This window comes from Temnothorax nylanderi, unplaced genomic scaffold, assembly GCF_030848795.1.
Source record: "Temnothorax nylanderi isolate EJ_2023f unplaced genomic scaffold, tnyl_v1.0 TNYL_tig0227_pilon, whole genome shotgun sequence".
In the NCBI taxonomy this organism is placed as follows: domain Eukaryota; kingdom Metazoa; phylum Arthropoda; class Insecta; order Hymenoptera; family Formicidae; genus Temnothorax; species Temnothorax nylanderi.
Genome location: NW_027249289.1, coordinates 47520 through 68568, shown reverse-complemented (window position 1 = coordinate 68568; position 21049 = coordinate 47520). Strand labels below are relative to the sequence as shown.

The following is a 21049-nucleotide window of genomic DNA, read 5'->3' as shown; positions in this document are numbered from 1 at the left end:
AGCAGCCAATGTTTGCCAGCGATTGTGGCAGCCGTTATATAGCGCCAAAGAGCAGCCGGATTATATATATATATATATATATTTTTTTTTTCCCAGAAGACCTGTAAAAGAAAATATATATTTACATAATACAATTTAATTTAATAGCCCGTTATTTATAGTCAAATCTTATTTCAAGACCATCTTAAGTAATGTCTTAAAATGCTTTGTGATTGACTTATCTTAAGATTGTACTTAAGACGATCATAAAAATGAGATCCGACTACGAATATCAACCAAATGAATAAAGAATGGGGGTATTAGCATCATGACAGAAGTAAAATATATTAAAGGAATTAGTTGCTGGGTCGGTTAAAATAACTCTAAAATTATGTAGGGAAGACCGGGGCTAAGTCGACATTGAGGCAAACTTGACACTAGACTTTTTGCTAATTTAAATCTATCGTAAAAACTTGCCTTTCCTACTGTAAATGCGTCTTTATGTGCTAGTATTATCAACAGGATTTGATGACATTCTGAGTTATGGTGTAATTTTTAGCGCGACATAAGCATTTTTGATGGTGAAAAGTAATTTTTCTGATCTCTCGAAAATTTCTACTCTTTCATCAAGCTTTAATCTTGCAAACCTATATGTAAGTGATTTTCATGGAAAATTTGATGCTCTATATGAATCCGATAATCGTTTTTAGATATTTTCAAAATTTTCATATTTTTGAAGTGACAAAAGTAAAAAACGACGTCCGAGGCAAAGTCAATACCACGCCGTTTCATCGGCTCCCAGTAACAAACGATGCTTGTCATGCAGCCGTATGGCTCATCATGACAAATGTATGCGTACGTCCGATCGTGAGTTTACCTGCATTAATTGTTTTTCAGACATGAGTTTAGATGAAGATAATTGAAAGTTCAACAATTTTTGTTCTCATGATTTCAAATGATTGTTCTAGCTACTTTATTCCGAATTTTTGTACTTTTTAAATACACAATAAACAATGTATTTTTATTTTTAGACAGTAAAAAATAAGTTTCAAATCAAATTGTGTCGATCAGACAAAGTGTTGAGTTTGCCCCGGCGGGGTGTCGAGTTTGCCCCGGCATTTATCAATTCGAAAATTTGTCTTTGCGTCATTTTTCCTTTCCTGGCGGCAAAACAGAGCGACGTACAGCAAAACTTTCTGAATCAATTTTGTACCTGAAGGAACACTCTTTAAATATATACCATTAAATTTGCCTAAAAATTTTAATCAAATATTAAAAATTACCTTTGAAAAAATAGTGTCGAGTTAACCCCGGTCTCCCCTACTTTTAAAATCTTCAAATTTTTTTAAATACTTTAAAGTAGAGAAAATCGAGGGTAGTTTCCGAACGAACGGTAAGGATACAAAATCTAAAACTTTATATTTTCACAAATTATCCCGAGTGTACAAGTAGTGATTGATTCTACTAATAAAACTTTATATTTTTACAGTACAAATTATTCCCAAACGCAAGTACAAATAGTGATTGATTCTGCTCGTAAAAAACCCAGGTAGCACATAATATTAGTTATACGTTTTTTGAACGTATATATAGTTAGTTTCATAACCGTAAAGAACCATTAAGAAACGTTTGAACAAAAATGTGTTTAAAATATGATTTAAATCATGATTTAAGAAACGTATTTTTTACGTTTCTACAGTTAAAATATTTATTAAATTTTTTCTTTCAAAATTATAATTTGCTTTATTTATATATAATAGGGTAAATATGCATTTTTAAAAAAGGTAATTTTGTATAGATATCACGCCTTTTTGTAGTATTACGCATTTTATAAACAGTATGTACAGGATGTTATTTCGAGGTATAATACTACCACTTTGTTTTTTTCGAGGTAACAACATAATACATATATACTACTATGCGTGTACTTGGCGCATTTTTTTGAAAAAGGTAATTTTGTACGAATATCACGCTTTTTTGTAGTGTTTTTAAAAACACATAAATTATGGAACATTATAAGACAAAAACCAATTCGCTGTCTGTATTTGAACTGGTACTTTACTCTTGTACGTATGGAGTACTCACGTTCAGCTCGGCGAAAGAGAATAAGCATGGAAATCTCATTGTGCATATTTTAAAAGCATATAAATTGTGGAACATTTTAAGACTAAAACCAATTTGCTATCTGTATTTGAATTGGTACTTTACTCTTGTATGTATAGGGTGCTTACGTTTGGGTCGGCTGAAGGGGATGAGCACAGAAATCTCATTGTGCATATTTTAAAAGCATATAAATTGTGGAACATTTTAAGACTAAAATCAATTAGCTATCTATATTTGAACTGGTACTTTACTCTTGTACGTATAGGGTATTCACGTTCAGGTCGACAAAAGGGAATAAGCACGGAAATCTCATTGTGCATATTTTAAAAGCATATAAATTGTGAAACATTTTAAAACTAAAACCAATTTGCTATTTGTATTTGAATTGATACTTTACTCTTGTATGTATAGGGTGCTTACGTTTGAGTCGGCTGAAGGGGATGAGCACAGAAATCTCATTGTACATATTTTAAAAGCATATAAATTGTGGAACATTTTAAGACTAAAATCAATTCGCTATCTATATTTGAACTGGTACTTTACTCTTGTACGTATGGGGTATTCACGTTCAGGTCGACAAAAGGGAATAAGCACGGAAATCTCATTGTGCATATTTTAAAAGCATATAAATTGTGAAACATTTTAAAACTAAAACCAATTTGCTATTTGTATTTGAATTGATACTTTACTCTTGTATGTATAGGGTGCTTACGTTTGAGTCGGCTGAAGGGGATGAGCACAGAAATCTCATTGTGCATATTTTAAAAGCATATAAATTGTGGAACATTTTAAGACTAAAACCAATTTGCTATTTGTATTTGAATTGATACTTTACTCTTGTATGTATAGGGTGCTTACGTTTGAGTTGGCTGAAGGGGATGAGCACAGAAATCTCATTGTGCATATTTTAAAAGCATATAAATTATGGAACATTTTAAGACTAAAACCAATTCGCTATCTGTATTTGAACTGGTACTTTACTCTTATATGTATAGGGTGCTTACGTTTAGGTCGGCTGAAGGGGATGAGCACAGAAATTTCATTGTGCATATTTTAAAAGCATATAAATTGTGGAACATTTTAAGACTAAAACCAATTTGCTATCTATATTTGAATTAGTACTTTACTCTTGTATGTATAGGGTGCCTACATTTGGATCGGCTGAAAGGGATGAGCACAGAAATCTCATTATGCATAATTTAAAAGCATATAATATGTGAAACATTTTAAAACTAAAATCAATTCGCTATCTGTATTTAAACTGGTTCTTTACTCTTGTACGTATGGGGTATTCACGTTCAGGTCGGCGAAAGGGAATAAGCACGGAAATCTCATTGTGCATATTTTAAAAGCACATAAATTATGGAACATTTTATGACTGAAACCAATTCGCTATCTGTATTTGAACTGGTACTTTACTTTTATACGTATGGGATACGCACGTTCGAGTTGGCCAAAGGCCAACGTGTTTTTATTTTTCCGCTACGTGTCCTACGAGCGGAGATATTGCGACGCAAAGTCGAAATGCGAAAATTTTATATTAAGATATTTCTACTAACGTCGACGTCTCTCAATATATCTCAATATATATATATATATCAGAGAAATGTAACTTTCACTTTTTCGACATTGGCGATACTATAGTATCGCCAGTTTCGATATCGCGCTCGCATTGTTATCGATCGATCTAGTAGGTAAATTAATAAGCGAAGATATTACGACGTAAAGTCCAAACAAATGTAAAAATTTTATTTATTAAGATACTTCTTCGTAAGATACGTCGGTCTCTCAATATATGACACTAGACATCACAGACGCGCGCGCTTCGCGCGCGCCATTTAGCTTTAACATTATGCTATTACTATTACACTATTCCCTAATAGCCAAATGCTAGCAGAATGCCGACAGTATGCCAGCAGATCCGAGCATGACCATCGAGCAGATTCCTGTCCCCTGCGTCCTCATTAAGCTTATTTTCTAGCAGCACGATCTGCTGCCCACAATGTAATCGCAGAAACGCGGCAGAAATCGTGCACAACATGCAGTCACAATGTGATAGTAAAAATGTAGCAAGAATTGGACATGAGCCATATGAGCTAATAACAGCAGAAACACAGCAGAAATGGTGCATGGCCTGCTGTCACAATATGATGGCAAAAATTAATATAGCTAGAAGAGAACATAGCTCACTATAACGTACTGGTTATTTATATATAATTTATTCTCTCCTATTACCATAAATAATATTTCAGTGGAAAGAATTGTTATTAATGACAGTAATTATACTATCAATTCAAAAGTATGCCACATTATAAGAGTGGACTCCACAATACAACTGATACAAGTTGTGCAGTACCGTAATTTATACCGAAGATAATAGACAAGGTAATATGTTTATCGAAATTAATAAATATCTTCTCGTTATATATAAATTTAATTCATATTATATGTATTTAATTCATAAAATTTCTTATACAATATACATATTATTTTACAGTTCAAAGACCAAGAGGCAGAGCCACGGGGATACGGCGGCAAGAAGAAAGATTTATGGCCTTTCTGTACAGACTTTCATCACCATACTATCATTGGGGCATTAGACGAGGCAGAGGCAGAGGCAGACAGTATAGATAGATAAGATTCCATATACCCATTATATTATATACTTCCATTATATTATATATATACTTCCATTATATTATGTACTCTTATATACCCTGAAATAATCATTTCTTTTTGTAAAATAAAAAAACAATAAAAACATGTAATATTGATCAGATTATTGTCCACTCCATCTTTCATGCATGCATGCGTACAACGTCTGCATGTGCAATGTACGCATAAATGAGAAATAATATATTACTAGCCAGATATATCTTGCTGCGGGACGGTCTTTTCTTTCCCTCGACGTATTAGTATGTCGGTGTAAAACATGTTGAAGTCAAGTCTAATTCAAACATAAATAATTTAGAAATTAATTAGTATCTAATTTTATATCAATTGTGTGAGAAAAAAAGGATGCATAAAAATTATATAAATAAAATTCTTACCGACATAACACATTAAGTAATTTCTTATTGTTATTATCACAACCCAAATCACAAATTCGATCTAGAAGTCGTGTCAATACTTTAGTAAATCTTTCGTCTAATGATACGATTGTTTCTTCGAAACTTCCTGTTCCATCTTTCGCCGTAGAACTGTTCTCAATCTATGAAAAAATACAGTCAATTAATATATTATAAGCGTGTACATGTATGTTACATAAATTAAAATTAAAAAGCATTTTTTTCAAGTAACAGAAATGTGATACATAATGAAGTCTTATTTAAATTATGATATATAATAATGCAGCGATAAACTATTATCACCATGCCTTTTATGATTAACTATACAAGTATAATGATTTTCTTCTTTTAAAACTAAATATAAATAATGATATGTAATATTATAATTCTAGAGGATAATTTATACTTTTATAATAACACTTAAATATATTTTTTAGATATGTAAATTTTTAACTTATGATTAGGTATTTGTTATTATTTGACCAAGTAATAAAATAGCAAATGTTTAATGTTGCATTGTACAAAACGCATGTTGTAAAAATACATAAAAAATAGCTTGCTAATAATACGTATTTTCAAAATCATATTTAAAAATATATATAAATAAAAATTGCAATTTTTACAATACATATGGATATCTTCTATGAATACACCGTAAATACATATTACAAGAAAAATTTATTTATTTTATTTTAATTAAATATTTTTATTTTATAATGTTACCTCTTTAATTCTTTGTGATTAAAATGATTAAATAATTCTTTGTAATATTATAATTTTATCAAGGAGAATTAAAACTACTACCACTTGGGTTGATAGAAAGATCCTCAGGAATACAAAGATACATACCACTTGGGTTGAGTTAGGTAACACAATTTTGTTTTATTTTTTAAGAGTAGTTGCACTACAATTATTTTTCAAAGCAATATATATATTCTCTTTGTAGTTGGCGTAATTTAAAGAACATGGGTACAATGTATAATCAACGGACATCATGTATGTCATCAGGTGCGTTCAGCAGAAAACAATGTCAAGTTAATATTTATCTCCTCTCTTTCAAAAGACTAACCACGAACTACAAACTTCATATTATAACATTATTACAATTTATTTGTATTTTTAATTCGAGTCAAATGTGCGCCTGCATCTATCGCACGTCATTTTACTGCTTACCACAGACAATTGGTATTATAAACGTGCCATAAAAAAATGACTACTGGTCAATATATTTCGACACATAAAATATTATGATATTGTAAGATTATAATTTATAATATAATACATAGACGCTAGTCATATAAACATCAAACCATTTCATTACTTGATACGAAAAAAATGCCACTTTGATCTGCCAATTCAATCAGCCCAATTAATTGCTACGTTTTCTTCTTGGCACTAATCAACATATTTCTCTTTTGACTATTTCTCATTTACCTCACAGATTTACATTTCGCTCACTTCATAATTATCAATATCCTAAAATTTAGAAGCAAAGTCCTTTTAACTGTATCTTAACATCACGGATTGATATTCTCAAGTTTTGAATATCTCGTTTACAACATGTGTCAAATGTATCAACGCTGTAACATAATTCTAAAGATTCCAATTTGCCGGTGTACTGTAACGATTTCATATACTTTCTGAAATATTGAAGTGAGATCAACGTTTTAATATGCAAGAAAAATTTATATTCTGCCGATAAAATAAACAATAATTTATTATAATTATTTATACCTAAAGGTACATATATCTTGCTTGGTCAATTCCTCTAACGTTGTAGTATCAACGACAGTCTGCAATATTCGAAATACTCGATATCGTACGTTACAACTATATTCAGTCTCGCCATGACGATTGCCGAAACCTATGTTTATAAGAAATTGTGCAAACAAATCCATATCTCCATATTCCAGCATATAACATATCCTACAATTAAGTATATTTCACAATCAATTGTTGATTTAGAAATTGAATATAAAAAAAATGGTGTACCAACAATATTACCTAAGTAAATTATCTTCATAGTTGGTATTCTGATCAGACTCTTTCGTCGCTAGAAACGTCTCTGTAAAGCTTTGAGACAATTCGGTATACCTGGCATTAGATTGTAGCCATTCTTCCAATAAATCCATACGCAATTTTATCGTATTCAACGAGAACAGTTTACCCAGCTCGTTAACAGCAGCGTTAATATCGGGTCTGTAGTTGGTTGCAGTTCGATATCGTAATGGTATGCTTTCTTCGTTATACAATTCATACACCAGCTTGCACGGATTTTCAATTAGAGCAAGATACTCATCTTTCTCCAATCCGTACGTACGTAGAATATGCTCGGACGTAAATCTCAAAAATATTTGGATTTAATTTTCTGAAAGTAAAAGCCATAGAAGTCAATATATTTTTTACAACATAGACACGTACTTTACACAGAGATTACCGTACTTCTAACATTCCTTCTTCGAATTTAGTGGAATTCTGTGCCGCCAGCTGAGCATACTCGTAACATTCTTTCGCGGCAGCAACGCGATCAGCACCCGGAGGTGTATGATTTACGACATAGTACAATGCTGCAGTACCATAATAGAATCCATCTGAATCTGTCATCCGTTGTAAACATTTCTTGATATCTTTCAGCAACGTGGTATTTTTCGGATAAAGCGACCATGCAGTATTTTTCGATGCAGTAGAATTATTTCCCCATACTTGTGTCACTTCACCTTTAATAGCTAATGTGCATATGAGATGTGCCTCCAAATTAAGTACGGGTGCGATGTCAAGCCACTTGCCGTATGTTCTTAAATTCAACTCAGGTGCTAGTAACGAGAATTAATAAAATGTGAAATTAAGTTAAGTAATCATCCAAGTGCTGGCCATAAATTTATTTCTGAAATATATTTACTAATGATTTTCCAAATATCGACTTTAAGCAAGAACGGAAGTCTCCATTGGGCTATCGGCGGCAACGTACTATGTCCAGGATTAAGCTGTATCCACTCATCGTGTTCCATTGGTGTAGGAAGCCTGTCATGATTGATAGTATGATTATTAAATTCAAAATTAATATATGCGAAATTATTATAATTTACCCGCTCCGAGTGTAATTTTGCAAGAAGCAAAGATAATTTCTCTTTTCCATATTTTTGTCTCCTATGAGATCCATTAGTATAATAAACACTTCATAGTGGTAAAATGTAATCTGGAAATTTAAATGTAAAATTCACATTATAAGAAACTATACTATCCAACATTTTTATAGCTTACGTGTTCCCATAACGTAGAGATACATCGCTTCAACATGGATTTATCTTCCATTTGCGCAACAACTCCATTACATTTCTTTCTTAATTCATCGATTTCATCTTTACAGATAAGTAACTCTATAATATATTACTCGATTATTAAATTGGTGTTCAATATCATACGAAAATGATCTACGTATAAAAATATGTAAATATCCAAATATTAAATTAATTGTCACAAATACATATTATTTTCTTATATCATTTGCCTTTATTCACGCTTGTATTCGAAACGGTTATCGTTGGATTCCACGTTTTTAGTAATATTTGTAAATAATTCAAAAGGCAATCATTGAAATTAAATCCGAAGCTACAACAATAATCTTTTAATAAAGGAATCACGTTCTCTTTATTAGGTACTGTTTATGATCTGCTGTAAAATTTTTCTTTTGCTCGAAGCACTATTTGTTAAAACTTCTGTAAATGTATTAAAAATATATACATTGACACATATGTATAACAAGATTTGCGTTTAATATAAAAATAGACTCAATGATAATGCATGAGCGTACCTTTAGAAGTTATTGAATAACGTGACAGTCGTTGTGCCCAAATATGCAATAGCTTGTAACTCTCAAACGTTTGTGTCAATGATCGATTTTGCCCCAAGCGCGAATATTCATATCCCAAAGTTGAGATTGTACAATGCTGAATATGATCGGTCTGAAATCTACAAATATAAATCTTTACACATTATTATCGAAAATTAATTATCGAAAAATAGATTTATTTTCTTACGATGTAGAAACGGTGGAAAGCCAACTGCACGCCTCTTGTTCTGATAACATAAAGAGAACCGATAGCCCTAATTGCAAATCGAATGATCGTCCGGTGCATAACTTTCTCAATAAATTCATCAAAAGCTGTGATAATATAAATTTCATTTCCGTTAATATCTCTTCGTTTCTTTCAGACGTGCTAAGATACATGAAATAAAACGTTTTGAAAATTTGCAGTAAAGTATAATAATTAAAATCTAAGATAAACTCACCCAAGATATAATTATATTCCTCAATGATGAAGAAAAAACAGTCTCTGATTAGCGACGATCGTTTCCTCCATGCGAGTAAATAAGAAAGATCCATGTTATGCACAACAATCTAGGTTAACCTGTGTAAACACTCGCGTAAACGTAGTTATATATAGGATAGGATAATTATATTATTAAAACAATTACCTTGAATTAATCCGCGTAAACGAGTAAATTATCGTAAGTTACTATCACATCACGGTCGGTCTCGCTCCGACGACACTACCGTTCTCTCAACGATATAGGTTAAGTGAACTGACTGTGACGTGACAGCGCACTGAACGCACTATCTGCACTGCGCGCAGTACAGCACACACGTATGAACGCACTATATCTGCACTGCGCGAAAGCGCCGCCAGTGTCGAAAAAGTGAAAGGGACATTTTCTCTGATCACGTGATATATATGAACTGACTGACAGCGCGCTAAACGCACTATCTACACTCGCGCAGTACACACACGTATACATATGTGCTGGCGATACTAGCACCGCCCTGGTGTCGAAAAAGTGAAAAGGACGCGACTCCAGCCAATGAAATGATGGCATGGCATGAGAGACGGTCGACGTAGAAGTAGAAGAAGTAGTATCTTAAAAATAAATTTTCACATTTGGACTTTGCGTCGCAATATTTCCGCTCGTAGGGCACGTAGCGGAATATTATAAGAGAAACCCCCCCCAAATCGACCCAAGCTATCGATCAAGCCTACTTAAAACTTGATCCGTTCACTCGTTATATGAGATCTCAACATCTCGAGTACTCGCAACTCGTCGCGTCGCGTAAAAGAGTCACGGTCGGTCTCGCTCCGCGTGTACTTGGCGCGAGACACTACCGTGTCTCTTGATTATATGTATACATAGAAGTTATAGTATTATACATGTGCATAGAAATATGATAATCGCAATTTATATTTGAAACATTTAACGTTAGCATGTCTTGTTTTTCTAACGTAATCATTCCTCCTTTAATAATATAATTTATTGTTATTTGAGGCATTATCTATGCTGTTATACCTATAAGCGTAACATTATTTTTCTCGCAGATGAATCCAATTAATAAGATAAATATAGAGCATCTTAATAAGAACTTAATAAGATAAATAAAACAGCAGCGTTACACGGATGTAAGAAATGACCATAAAGGGTAATTCCGTCTTTTTATCTGAAGTACTATAGAAATTACATTGAGAAAAATAACGCCTCGTTCGAATATTCATTTCTATGATTTTTTACATAGTTTTACGTAGTACTAGTATATATCACAGCTCCTGATGCAGGAATTTTTAAGGCACGAACATCTTTGATAATATTTCTATAAAGAAAAAATTGAAACATGAGCACACACACATTTGAGATAAGGAGATAATGACATATAATACGCCTCTTGCGCTTCAATACCATAACATGTATTTTATTTTATAACGCGCGTAATTAGCGTGGGTACAACTCCACAATTAGGACCTATACGAGAAATCAATTGGGAGGAGGTAAATTTTTATTATGTATTCTTGCCCCCTGAATCCACAACTGTTGATTAAAGTTGTGGGTCATTGCATATTACAAAGTTTTATTAACAAAAAAAATATAATGAATAATAGTATGTAATTCTATGATACCGTATACACGACCGGGGTTCCGCCCCCCCTGCGGGCGGCTCCACCTCCAAAAAAACTAACCTCACCCAACCCAATTGTTGTGTGGGTGGATCACACGGTAAATATTTAGTATTAGGAGCTACTTTCAATTCCCATAATTATGATTATTTTGAAATATGTTACCAAAGATATGACTCTAACTTTTCCTTATAACTTAATCGACGGTTATTGCTTATTTAAAAGTTATAAACAAAAAAAGTTTAAAAAATACGAATTTGTGTCAATACTAAGGGAAATAATTTGCTAATATATATATGAGTGTTTAGACAGTACACATATAAGCGGGAAAGGGGCTATCGCCCCTTGATGACATATTTCACAATTATGAAAATTGAGGGTGGCTTTCTAATACTAAATATTTACCGCATTTTTTCTCATTTCCATGACGTTATCTTAGAAAATATAAGCAACCTTCAAATTTTATCAACAGTTTTGGATTCAGGGGGCAGGAATACATAAAATTTACCTCTTCCCAATTGATTTCTCGTATAGACCCTAATTGTGAAGTTTTACCTTAGCGTGCAATATGCGAAGAAAAAAAAAATGCTTACCCAATAAGATGATGAGCATTCGTAGTGGCATAATAAACGTTTAATTGATTTGATGCGTGAACAAGCGTTGATAAATCAACAGTTTTCTCTTTATCTGCAAAGTTTACCACTACGTAAACCGATTGTTGCCCATTAGCTTTCCTGTAATAACAAGCACATTATGATTTTATTATTGACGTTGATCACTTTCAAGCGCTACGTTATCTCGTCAGGAAAATTAAATATTAAGAATATATAGATACTAGCAATAATAAAAAGATCAAATACCTATATTTTTAAATATACATATGATAAAACGCGCTTCAATAATATTACTAAAGAATAACTGCATGCATTTTTGTTATATTCTATATACAATATATAGGGTGTCTAAAAACTACCGCACTTTCTCTTAATGGCAGATTTCTTGGAACATTTCAAGACAAAAATTTTAATACAAAAATGTCGAGGCTATAATAATATATATGTAGGTATATATCCTACCTGGTAAAAGCGAGAACATCATCGTTCAATAATTTCGTGGTTAAGGTTCCACGTTTAACCGCAGGCCATTTTCGCAGAGCAGAAACCGCTTTATATAGAGCGTAGTAGGAGTTGTTCTGTTTCTTTTGCGCGGCTAAATTAAGTGTCACGTAGTTTTTGTTAACTGGTAGCCACGTTTTTGGATTTGTAGAAAATCCTAAAATTATAATTAAAATAAATTTAAGATTTCTTATCAAACAAGTCTTATAATTATATAATATCGCTTTCACATAATTATACTTCCAATATTACGGTATATGATGGTCCGATATTATAGTTTCAATAAAACATAATGCCTTTTCAATACTACAAATGACAAATCTAAACTGACAACGACAGGATATTGTAATACGATCGATGAGCAACTTGTTGTATCTACGTAGTTTTTCACCCACTTTTTTTCGTAATCTCAAAATGTGACGCCTGACCTGATAAGCACGTCGTGTTGATTCTTAATATGTGGGCCATGACACGAGACTGACATTGAAACGGCGTACTATGTTCGATGTGAATCAGTTTTTATAGTGTTACTAGTTATACACTGAGAAAAAAAATTTGTTAATCCAAAAAATATTTAGTCCGATACGAGCAACTAAACATGTTAGTTAACTAAACATTAGTTGTTTCAACAATTATTAAGTCGCACTAAAAAAGGTATAGTGCATTCATGTCGACCTTTAAAATGTTTTAAACAAAAATTAATTAATTCAAATAATATTTAGTTAAATTTACTAAAATGTTTAGTTGCACGTATCGGACTAAATATTTTTTGGGATTAACAAATTTTTTTTCAGTGTACTAAAAAGACTTGCTATTTATTAAAAAGTCAAATCAGTCAGATAGTTTGATCGATTTTTTTGAGAAGAAATATATTTGTTTTGCAAATAACGTTATAGTGAAGTAATACTTAACTTGGTCGATGTTTAAAAAAGTCGATAATATTCCTCTGCTTTAAAATTATTAATAAACTTGTTTATTATATTAATAAACAAAATAACAAGCTACATATTGTTTTATCAATAATTCAAATATTCTATTAATTGGACCAACAAAAGATAGCTTAAAATTTTGCAATCGGCTTAGTTTCAACTTCTGAACTTCTGTGAATTTTTGTGATTAGTTTTGACAGATAATAATCAGCTTAAATTGTGTTTCAGTGGACCTAACTGATAGATTAACATAGCGATTTTAGAAGGTGCTGGACGGGAGTGTGAGGGTGGGGGAAAAATAAACTCGTACCAGCCGAAGTGGTGTCGTCCCATTGGAACGGTGTTCTTGCGGGATCTCGAGATGCTTTCTCGAAACCATCTCTGCCGGCATTGCAACCCCACGGATCTTTGGTGTCTTCCCATGAGATCCACGTGTCCTCCATGCCGATTTCTTCACCATTATAAGTTACACCCACTCCCGGAAGCAATAGAGTTATCATAGTTAAAGCTTCCGCTCGTTGCCGTCCATAACGCGTGACCAATCGCGATTTGTCATGATTTCCAACCTGTGGAAAGAATATAATTTTGTGAAACTACATTATCGACTTTATTATTAATCTTAAAAGTAGAGGTCACAAGATGCGTATATGTATATACAGAGTAATTCAAAAGGTTACTGCCAAACTTAAGGAGCGTATAGAGGGGTCAAAATAGAACAACTTTCGATTAGGAACCTATGTTCTTCGAAGTAATCCTGAGTCAGTACCACAGGCCTTCGAATGTATATGGAACTCGGATAATATATACCAATAAAATAATCATAATTTGCTACTCTTCCACTAGCTTTATTTTGTTTTTATTAAGGTTTTGTTAAGGATTACGTAAAATACCTGGGATATTTGAGAGAGTGCGTCAGAGTTTGTTCGACGATGGAATGCTTGTATTGAATGTGGAGGTCGCCAATTTGAACACCTTTTGTAAATTTAGTTTGTTCTAGTGTAATCCTTAACAAAACCTTAATGAAAACAAGCTAATGCAAGAGTAGCAAATTACAATTATTTCATTGGTATATTATCCGAGTTCCATACATTCAAAGGTCTGTACTGACTCAGGAGAACATAAGTTTCTAATCAAAAGTTGTTCTATTGACTCTTCTATACGCTTCTTAAATATATTTATGTATAATAGATATGCGCATCTCTCTCTCGAATGGTAATGTACTTCCAAAAGAAAGCATATTGCATAATATGCTAAAAAAAAATGTCCAGCCTTTAATCACAAGCGATATTTGGGAATTGATTCTTTCTAGATTCGAAATACACGTTTCTCTCGACTTACCACCCAGTTAGCAGTTCCTCTCAAAACAGGCATGTTTACCATCCATCCATCGATCAATCTCTTGAAATCAGTTGCTTTGGAATCTTTATTCGTATCGGTAATAAAACCAAAATTAAAGGGAAAATGTGCGCCGTACACATAATACTTCATCGTCATCGTCATGTTTGCATAAGCCTCCATCATCATAACTCTTTCCGAATATTCATCCATCACTTCTCGCCATCCTCTGACTATTTCGTAGGTGCGCGGCTGATGCTGGGTGTATGTTTTATACGTGTAGCCGGGGTCTTTAGGATTTGGATTACCCGTAAGTGGTTCGTCCAATAATCTGACGTCCTCGCACAAAAATGGTATCGCGTCCACCCGAAAGCCGTCCACCCCCTTATCGAGCCAAAATCTCATGATATCCTGAGGGCAGAAGTAGAGAGCACGATATATGCTTGAGTGAAACATCTATATACCTTTCCGATCTATATGTATCTTCAAGTGGATTAAGCCACTAAGCTACATACAGTATTCTCCATTAAAAGCACATTCGATGGTTTGCATATAAAAATTATAAAATAATTTGATTAATTATTTTGTTATGTTTTACAAAATCAAATCGTTTGCAAAATTAATTCATGCATATTAGGAAATGGAAAAATTTACAATTAATATACTGTAATATAGTTACAGTAATGCATTAATCATGTATATATATTGTATGATTAATTACTTAGCTCAAGTGATTATTTTGTATCAAATGTAATTTTCTATTAGATTTATTTAATAAAAAACATGAAAAAAGAAAGATAAGTGTTGCTATAATGTTGTTAATTAAATTGAACAAAAGTCATTCCCGATTAGCTAATATCAAAGATAATACGTTTAAAAAAAAGAATAAATGAGTTACTGTAGTTGCTTCTCAGTTCCATTTGGCTTTATATTATGAATGGCATGTTCCGAGAAAATTTTGTGACATAAGGGATTTGAAGGGTATTTGAGGCTGCGATAAGAGGAAGCATCTTGCCGTTAGTGAACAATTTTGCAAAAGAAAGAAATTGAATAAAACCTCGACATCTGTCATGCACGAGCAAATATACGGAATAGGATACTGACAAAAAATTTTTGTTACGTACATAACAAAACAAATGAAAGACACATTTTACACGACTTGGAATTTCATCAAATTTTTAAGGCCATTTAAAAATGATTGCAGATTGCGTCACGCGAGCTTACCGCGCTATTCACTGCACGATAATTTCCACAGCCTTTAATTAAGTACGATGTGCAAATAATTTGTTTAAAAGTTGTTATTTCAGCCCGGCAAACTTTTGTTTGTTAAATTGATTGTAATTGTATCGCTTTATGCCCGCTGGATATTTGTCACCGTACAGTCGGACGATCATTATCGATCATCATCTTCCTCATAAAATCGCATTAATGTGCATTGGACGCGCGATATTTTAAGTGTCCACACTTTTGAAAAATTGGCAAATTGTACGTCCGCTTCCTGATTTATTCCGCGATTATAAGTTTAAGCTCATTGCGTTCGAGCATCAGCTAATTACTTTACACTCTCTCTCTCTTGTCCGTCCATTTTACATATATTTCAACAGGCCTTGATATGTCATCCGCGAGTTAATTACCCTTGGTGTAAAAAAAACAAATGCGACGTTGCACGCTGCTTTGCTGTTGTGCTGTTAGCAATCACTGATTACCCAAGACAACAAGAGATAACAAGATAATCCGATATCAGTTTTGATTCAAGTTCTGATTCTAATCGAGAGAATTAGATATTTTATTACTAATACTTTCTTTTCATATTGAGGTGCACGTGGGCCACTTATCGGGGGAATTTTGCCTCAAAATTATTAAATATGAAAATTGTTCGGTTGACAAGCCATGTTTTAACAATAAGTATAAATAATTGGAAATTTACCGCGATCTCTAGCGTTTATGTGATTCGTACTATGAGACCCATGAGAATACAATTGTAATTTTGCAACATATATTATATTAATATAAAATTATAACTTTATATAAAAACTAATTTGTTTATCAAAATAAGGAATAGGATGAAAAACATTGAGCCAAACTTAATTACGATAGTTATTTCGTGCTATATACCTTCATTTCGTTCACTATGTTTTCGTTTTCATAGTTGAGATCGGGCTGCTCCGGTGTAAATTGATGGAGATAATATGCTTGTCGTTCGTCACGCCAGGTCCATGCTAATCCACCGAACACGCTCACCTATACGTGCAGATAATCGTTCAATCATTCCGTTTTATATCCGATTATGCATTTAAAACTACATTTATAAAACGTCAAGTATACCAAGGATATTCGAAAGAACGTTGCGTTTATACTAGCCGGGGTATTAGTAGCATTGCTCAGTTTGGATGAGTTATTTCACATTGCAAGTAAATGTGCTTACGTGTGCATGTGTATTATACATAATACTGTATAATAAACTCGCGTATTCGGACTTGGATTAATTTATCGACTTTAACAACGTCGTCCATTCACAAAGCACAACTCTCGCGTCGTCAGTCTCCGTTGTCCTTATAGTCATGTTACGGAACGTAAGCTTCGGGTTACCTTAATTACTTACCCAATTATTCGGCACCGTAACTGTTCCATTAGGCAGCACCTTGCCTTTATGCCATATGTAATAATCGGTGTAAGGTTCTATGCTTTGCAAACTTTTTTGGAACCATTCGTGTTTGTCCGACGAGTGATTGGGAACAAGATCCATGATAATTTTCATCGACGCGTCATGCGCGGCCTTTGAGAGAGTCTCGAAATCCTTCATAGTACCAAACCTCTTGTCGATGTTGCGAAAATCGGAAATATCATAGCCAAAATCGACCATCGGGCTCGGATAAATCGGAGATAACCAGAAAGCATCGACATTTGACTCGGCGAGATGTTCCAATTTGCTTATAATACCTGTGTACAAAAATTTTTGAATCTTATTATATTCACGAAATATTTCTCTGTTAATCTTTTAATGTGCGATTAAATAAATAGATTGATGATTAAATAAATAAATAAACGTTTAATTTCTTTTTCAAACGTACTTAACATTTTCTTACATGTGTTTTGTAATCGATTTAAATTGTCAAGGTATAAATTAATATAAAATATAAAAAATTTACAACATATATTTAATATGTTTCGAAATATCAGAAGGGGAGGGGGAAACTTTATTCATTGAGTCAAAAATTTTATCGATTCCATATTTGATAAAAAATTTGTTGTTGGGTAAGACTTCCGTATGCGACTCCCCTCCAATTTTTATCTACTTTGGCAGGCACGTAGTACGTACTAAAAGAAGTCAAAAGCCCCAGTACCAACTTGCGGAAATGACTATTTTCTTAAACATTCAAATTATTTTTAATATTTTGCTAATTTTTGGATTTTTTGACTGCTTATGCACAATATCTTCTCTTCGCGTGGAAAGTTGAAAACCCACGTAAAATTACAATAATAGACCTCATTTCGCTCTGTAAGCAAAGGAAGCGAGGTCCACCCCCCATTGCAATTGTGTGGATGGAAAAGTGTATGCGTGAATGCAGTGTAGGTTCCGTCCATTGTAAGCGTCGCCCCTCTCTCACATAAAAAAACTAATCCAACTCTAAATCTATATTTCTAAAAACTTGAAATTAAAATTTGGTTGATCAAAAGCTGAAAATAAACACAAGTTAGCATTCAAACTCACTTGATAATTACGCAAAATCTTCTCATAGTGATACAGTTATAAAACCAACACTAAAAAGAAAATTGTTGAGTCTTATTATTCGGAAGCGTTCAGATATATAACACCAATTAATTCTTATTTATACGAAAGTTTACCATCGTACGGCCCTCTAGCGAAAATTATTTGCACTTTGTAACAGGTTCATGCACACACTTCAAAAGCACGTGATATAGGTTGCTCTCTATTTACTGAAACAAGTCGACACAAGTGTTCTTCTGTCTTCGTTACTCATTGAATGCAAAGAAAGATAGAACGATATTTGTGCCGACTTGTGTTAATAAATGGAAAGCACCCGTAGTAGATAGCTAATCCAGCTATTACAGCGCTCCAATGACGCACGATGTGATAGATAACTAATCCAGCTGCCACAAAAATATAACTTACATTTCAAATTCTACTTTTATAAAGCTAAACTACGTTCTAACGTACGCACTGACCTACTTAGTTATCCAAAAAACCGATCTTTCGCATTCGCAGTCCAAAAATCCAAAATCTAGCTAAATAATAAAAATTTGAATATTAAACAAATAGTCATTTCTGCAAGTTAGCACTGGGGCTTTCGACTTCTTTCAGTATGTACTACGTGCCATGCCTACAAAAGTAGAACAAAATTGGAGGGGGGGGGGGGTCGCATACGGAAGTCTAGTCTTTTTTAAATGCTACATTATCTTACTATTTAGAATGATATATTTTTATTTGACATATAATTGTATTGCTCCATATTATCTCTATATTATGGAAATTACAATACATTTTTCTAGGATTTTATTGCAAATGAAAAAACATACCCTTAAGATCCCCGACACCATCACCATCACTATCCTTGAAGCTTCTGGGATAAACTTGATAAAGAGACATTGACTGCCACCATTTTGGACTAGATTCACTATATGCGAGATTGGACGATAGTAGTATCGTACAAAGCGTTATTACACCGTTCTTGTTCATCCTTGTTAGATCTTAAAAATGAATTATAAATAATTACACAGGCACACAAAAATACTGATAAATCAAGCTATTTTCCGTCGGAAAAAAATTGTGACGTGGTGGAACAATTTGGACATCAAATTCGGTTTCAGAGTGTCAAAATACATAAGAATATTATGGTCTAATCTCCGGATCAAACATAACAATTTTTTTGTGTGCCTGTGTTATTTATGCGCGGTAACGTCAATAAATATGTATCTAATAGTATTTAGTTAATCGTAGTTTATTTTAAAAACCGTAAGAGACAAAAGATGGAAGTTTAACATTAGACTTATCGGAAATAAAACAAATTTAAGATAATTGTTAATTTTAAAAGTAACCAATGGCTTGATTAATGACTGAAACTTTATTTGTTGGACATATTGATTTAAATTGTTCTTTTAGTGCTACAAAAAATATAATATCTTTAATAACGAATCACATGTCTTTAAATATTAATAGCTCTTGAGCTTTGTTGTCGATTATAATGTCTGATAAAACTCTTTAAACTTGTATTGCAATATTACAAAACAAAATATAATCTGCAGATTTATTTTAGAAACATTTTATCAAAAAACGTAAATAAAACCTGAAACCTTTTTGATTCAGATATACTTTTTCTAATCTATTTACAAGCATTATCTATTAACTCAAGTTGGACTGAAATTGCAAAGAACCTTGCGATGTATTATGTAAGCTGCGAGACATCTGTATAAACAGTTGTTCGTTATATCTTAACATCACAGTCAATAACAATCTCAAAATTATAAATTGTGATAATTTATTTATCAAAATCAAATTAAATTACACAAAATTATTACGATACGTAACAATGTTTTAAATATATTTTTTCTAATTTTCTAAAAGTAAAATAAATTATATAATTTATCGCTCTAATATTAGAGTACATCACGTGTCTTTTATTATCGTTTTAACATCGATTCGTATTGTATATAGAGTATTGTACAATATATAAAAAGGTATCTTGAAACATCTCGATGTAACAGCAACTTAATTTTTGTTACTGTATTATTATAAAGTTTGTAAAATGGTAAGTAGCAATAAAATTATTTCTACAAATTTGCGTACTTACTACTTACTAGTAATTCATCGGCACAAATGCTTACGTTTAGACTAATAGAGATTTCTCAAACACTTACTGTAAGATCTACTGTTGTAAAGTAAACGAATCTTTCCTCTTTTAGAGCTGCATTATGTAATTACGGTCGAGTAGAGTTTCATGCACACAACGCGATGAATTCTGCGCGGAGCACATTAATATATATCTAATCGCAAGATATATACCTCTCTCTCTCTCTTTAGTGAAATTTTTTATGTAACTCCTTCAAGATAAAAAGTCATCAATGCAACTAAACAACAACTAAAGCAGTGTCTCTCAAAATAATAGAGCGCAAAAATTAATCGACTAACAGTAAGAAATATTTTAAAAAAATGTATATATATATATATATATATATATATGTCTGTTTTTTTATATTAAAAAACACAGATGTACACAAAAATATATAATAATTAAATTTTTATGAACAAAAAATCTGTGCTTTAAATTTTGAGAGATGACGGATTCTTCAACGTATATTTCAAAAAATTGACTTTATTAAAAAACAGTTACTCTGAATTGACCAAAAAAATCTTTCATGGAAAATTAATGGATTTGAAGTAGGAAACCTTGCGTACGTAGATATATAATAGAGGAAAGTTCCCTATTATGAGACAGGATCCTAATATGAGATATGTTAAGCTAAAAAGCCCTATATAGGCCCCATCTGTTGATCCCACCATGAAAAAACTCCGCCATCTCATATTAGGATCCTATCTCATAATAGGGGACTTTCCTCTATAT

The 21049-nt window shown here is 32.6% G+C and overlaps 1 protein-coding gene across 6 annotated transcripts; it reads right to left on the bottom strand.

Annotated features, from left to right (window-relative positions):
* Window positions 1-4510: 4510 nt before the first annotated feature.
* On the bottom strand, window positions 4511-20477 carry LOC139779484 (alpha-glucosidase-like). 6 transcript variants are annotated; one of them, XM_071717855.1, is made up of 22 exons: window positions 20346-20477; window positions 19008-19178; window positions 17071-17408; window positions 16584-16709; window positions 14472-14879; window positions 13444-13699; window positions 12166-12361; window positions 11683-11823; window positions 9627-10788; window positions 9441-9559; window positions 9188-9367; window positions 8962-9119; window positions 8412-8866; window positions 8237-8346; window positions 8050-8171; window positions 7593-7963; window positions 7155-7518; window positions 6885-7076; window positions 6585-6790; window positions 5133-5293; window positions 4950-5029; window positions 4511-4799 (listed from the first exon to the last, which is right to left on the bottom strand). In XM_071717855.1, the coding sequence occupies exons 2-9, from the start codon at window positions 19165-19167 to the stop codon at window positions 10716-10718; spliced, it is 1698 nt and encodes a 565-aa protein (XP_071573956.1). In that variant the 5' UTR covers window positions 19168-19178; window positions 20346-20477; the 3' UTR covers window positions 4511-4799; window positions 4950-5029; window positions 5133-5293; window positions 6585-6790; window positions 6885-7076; window positions 7155-7518; window positions 7593-7963; window positions 8050-8171; window positions 8237-8346; window positions 8412-8866; window positions 8962-9119; window positions 9188-9367; window positions 9441-9559; window positions 9627-10715. The 6 variants fall into 6 exon arrangements, with proteins under 6 accessions (XP_071573956.1, XP_071573957.1, XP_071573955.1 ...); XM_071717856.1 differs by lacking the exon at window positions 6585-6790 and having other exon boundaries at window positions 7572-7963; XM_071717854.1 differs by lacking the exon at window positions 6585-6790.
* Window positions 20478-21049: the final 572 nt, after the last annotated feature.

What these genes read in the sequence shown, in the direction of transcription:
- LOC139779484 (XM_071717856.1), bottom strand. Translation starts at nt 19,167, where the DNA reads ATGAACAAGAACGGTGTAATAACGCTTTGTACGATACTACTATCGTCC. An exon ending in TGGTGTCGGGGATCTTAAGG is followed by an intron (nt 17,409 to 19,007) that starts GTATGTTTTTTC and finishes TTTTGTACACAG; the next exon opens with GTATTATAAGCAAATTGGAA. An exon ending in ACATAGTGAACGAAATGAAG is followed by an intron (nt 14,880 to 16,583) that starts GTATATAGCACG and finishes TTCTGCCCTCAG; the next exon opens with GATATCATGAGATTTTGGCT.